Source organism: Salmo salar, chromosome ssa21 (genome assembly GCF_905237065.1).
Source record: "Salmo salar chromosome ssa21, Ssal_v3.1, whole genome shotgun sequence".
Taxonomy (NCBI): Eukaryota; Metazoa; Chordata; class Actinopteri; order Salmoniformes; family Salmonidae; genus Salmo; species Salmo salar.
This window is the reverse complement of record NC_059462.1, coordinates 2,137,714-2,141,046: the sequence shown is the minus strand read 5'-3', so window position 1 is coordinate 2,141,046 and position 3,333 is coordinate 2,137,714. Positions and strand designations below refer to the sequence as shown.

The 3,333-nt window shown below is 43.2% G+C and overlaps 1 protein-coding gene and 1 long non-coding RNA gene across 2 annotated transcripts; one reads left to right on the top strand and one right to left on the bottom strand.

Moving 5' to 3' along the window:
- Window positions 1-391: 391 nt before the first annotated feature.
- On the top strand, window positions 392-1,130 carry LOC106581633 (piggyBac transposable element-derived protein 4-like). The gene is made up of 2 exons (XM_014163780.2): window positions 392-581; window positions 730-1,130. Exons 1-2 carry the CDS (start codon window positions 440-442, stop codon window positions 1,047-1,049), a joined length of 462 nt encoding a protein of 153 aa, XP_014019255.2. The 5' UTR covers window positions 392-439; the 3' UTR covers window positions 1,050-1,130.
- A 52-nt stretch (window positions 1,131-1,182) lies between these two features.
- Window positions 1,183-2,829, bottom strand: LOC123729577 (uncharacterized). The gene is made up of 3 exons (XR_006761223.1): window positions 2,645-2,829; window positions 2,275-2,374; window positions 1,183-1,410 (listed from the first exon to the last, which is right to left on the bottom strand). It is a non-coding gene; the product is annotated as an uncharacterized lncRNA (long non-coding RNA).
- Between the last annotated feature and the right edge of the window lie 504 nt (window positions 2,830-3,333).

Sequence of the window (3,333 nt, the reverse complement as noted above, 5' to 3'; positions counted from 1 at the left end):
GACAGGATATGTCCTGGATATTATAGTGTACACAGGGTCTACCACTGACATCAAACATTATGAGGGGCTTGGGGTGTCTGGGTCCGTGGTGATGACCATGCTGGCTCCTCATCTCGGCAAGGGACACACTTTGTACGTGGACAATTGGTAGAGCAGTCCCACACTCTTCCAGCATCTGCTCTCCAACAGCACAGGGGCCTGTGGCACAGTCAGGTCGAACAGGAAGGGGATCCCGGCATTCGGATGCAGGAAGATGCAGAGAGGGGAGGTGGAGTTCCAGGAGAACGGTCAACAGCTGGCAGTAAAGTGGCATGACAAAAGAGACGTCCATGTCCTCTCCACTGTCCATACAGCAACCATGTCGGCCACAGGGAAGGTGGACCGCCTGACGGGAGAGAGAAAGATAAAACCAGATTGTGTGCTAGACTATAACCTCAAAATGGGGGCCGTGGATAAGGCGGACATGATAAACAGCTTTGTGGAATGCACTCGGAAAACGACCAAGTGGTATAAGAAGATATTTTTCCAGCTGATCGACACTGCTGTCCTCAACGGCAGCATAGTTCACCGCCAACTAACAGGTGAGATGATTACTGAACGAGGTATTTTTGTAATTGGATGTACAGTTCACATACAAATCCATTATGCAATTACAGTGACAATATCTCACCAACCTACCCACTGCCTCATCATCCTCTAACTTTCCTCATCCTCCCCACTCCCTCATAGGTAAAGTAATTACCTACCAAAAATACAGAGAGAACCTCATGAGAGAGCTGTTGGAGGAGCACCACACCCCTCGGCGCCCCTCCACTGGGGGTCGCCCTGCTTTAGACAATCCCCTACGCCTCACTGCACGGCATTTTCCCTGCAAAGTCCCTCAAACTGCTGCTCAAGGTAGTCGCACACGGAGGCACTGCAAAGTCTGCCTGTCTGGCGCCAGGAGAAGTAAGCAGAGGAAGATGACAAAATACATGTGTTTAGCTTGTGATACACCTCTATGTATTTCACCATGCTTTGAGGAGTATCACATGCTCAAGCATTATTGAGCACATCTGCAGCAATAAGTGACTGACTGACCTGACAGGTGACTTGACAGGTGACCTGCCATGATACTATGCCTTTAGAGGTGGGGGGTGGAAATGCAGTTGTTGTTCAGTCACTGCATGAATATTAAATATGGGTTATGCATATTCAATTTTTTGTCCTCTAGTAAAACAAGTTGTTGTTGAACCAACTACCAATACTTCAATAAAATAGACGACTATTACATATTGGCCTATGTGTTTTCTTGCTGTGTTTCCATCCAGTAAAACTGTTAAGGAGAGAACGTTAGCATACAAAAGCTGTCCTCAATCTTCAGCTCGAAAGATGTCCAGTTATGATATTGGCAAATACTGTTTGTGGTTTCTGAAAGTACAGAATAAAGAGGAATTATTAATTAGAATACAATATAAGGATATAGCAATAAAACAATATTACAAATAACATAATAAACACAGCTATAAAAATAGTTTATTGCATTGACAAAATCACAGATTTGAGTTATAACAGTAAGAAACTAACTTTTGAGCTCCACAAGGGGGCAAAGCAGGGCAGAACAGAGCCATGCTGAATAGACCAAATAAACAAACCATGGTCATATGTTTTATTTTATTTAACTAGGCAAGTCATTTAACAGCAAATTATTATTTACCTATGATGGCCTACACCGGCCAAACTCGGACAACGCTGGGCCAATTGTGCGCTGCCCTATGGGACTCCCAATCACAGCCAGTTGTGATACAGCCTGGATTTGAACCAGGGTGTCTGTAGTGATGCCTCTAGCACTGAGATGCAGTGCCTTTGAGCGCTGCGCCACTAGGGAGTCATAAGGCCATGTAGCTTCAAAATACAACACAAGCTAATACTTCTCCGACGCAACTAGCATTGTTTTACAGAGCTAATAGAAGAATGTAGCTAGCTACCTAAGCACGATTGAATATAACACCATGAAGGTGGGCCTCCCTGTGGCTCAATTGGTAGAGCATGGTGTTTGCAATGGTGTTTGCAACGCCAGGGTTGTGGGTTCGATTCCCACAGGGGGCCAGTACGGAAGAAAAAAAAACGTATGAAATGTATTCATTCACTACTGTAAGTCGCTCTGGATAAGAGCGTCTGCTAAATGACTAAAATGTAAAGTTATAAAATGAGTAACGTCCCCTCGCTTATAAGAAGTATACATTATTCTCGCTACGGCATACGGAAACTATTATAACGTAATAAGGCACTTACTTAGAAACGCAGCATGGATTTGAACCAGGGAGTCTGTAGTGATGTCTCTAGCACCGTGCTGTGCCTTTGACCCCGTGCTGTGCCTTTGACCGCTGCGCCACTAGGGGAGTCATAAGGCCATGTAGCTTCAAAATACAACACAAGATAATACTTCTCTGACGCAATTAGCATTGTTTTACAGAGCTGATAGAAAAATGTAGCTAGCTACCTAAGCACGATTGAATATAACATAAAGGTTATAAAATGAGTAACGTTACCTCACGTGTCCGCGGTTATAAAGAATATACACAAATCTATTATGCTCCATACATACAGTACGCTACAATAGAAACGACATACATAAACTATTACAACGTAATAATGCACTTACTTTGATAGAAACGCACACATTTCCAAAGTTATTATTAGTAACGAAAACAATGAGGGCAACAGATGGAAAATGTGAACACGTGTGCAGATCCTGTTCTGACGGGAGATTAGCAAATGTCTGCAGACTTGAACTGCACAAACAATTGGAAAGTGCTTGGGGAATTTTGTCCGGGTCAGAAATGTCCCAAAAATTAAATTGTCCGCAAAAGTAAAAATGACTATTTTTATGTGAATGAATGAGGAGGCGGAACACACCTAAATTCAAACTGTTCTTAGAAAAGTTGAAACAGCCTATAAATAAAAACAGTCTGCGTGCTTTGGTTTGAGGGCAGCGCGGATTAAATGCACTGTTACGTAACAATCACATTCTGGAATGGAGAGAACATTCTAACATCACGTGCACAAAAAAACTCACGCTGTGGCAACCGTTAGAGATATTTGGAACTCACGCGTGAAAGGGTTAAGGTCGCTGCTCAGGCTCTGAATTACCTTTCTAGCCAATCCTCGGGATTCAGTGTCGCCTCAGCTAGGCCTACACGTAATGTCAGAACTGGACCCACAGCTAGAACGTAACTATGTGTTTTAAGTTTTTATTATGGTTTAAATAGAAGGCGCTGTGAATTTTGGTCCTGTTTTTAATGAGGTATTTACCATCGCCAAATGGACATGCTGAAATCAACACCAATGAGC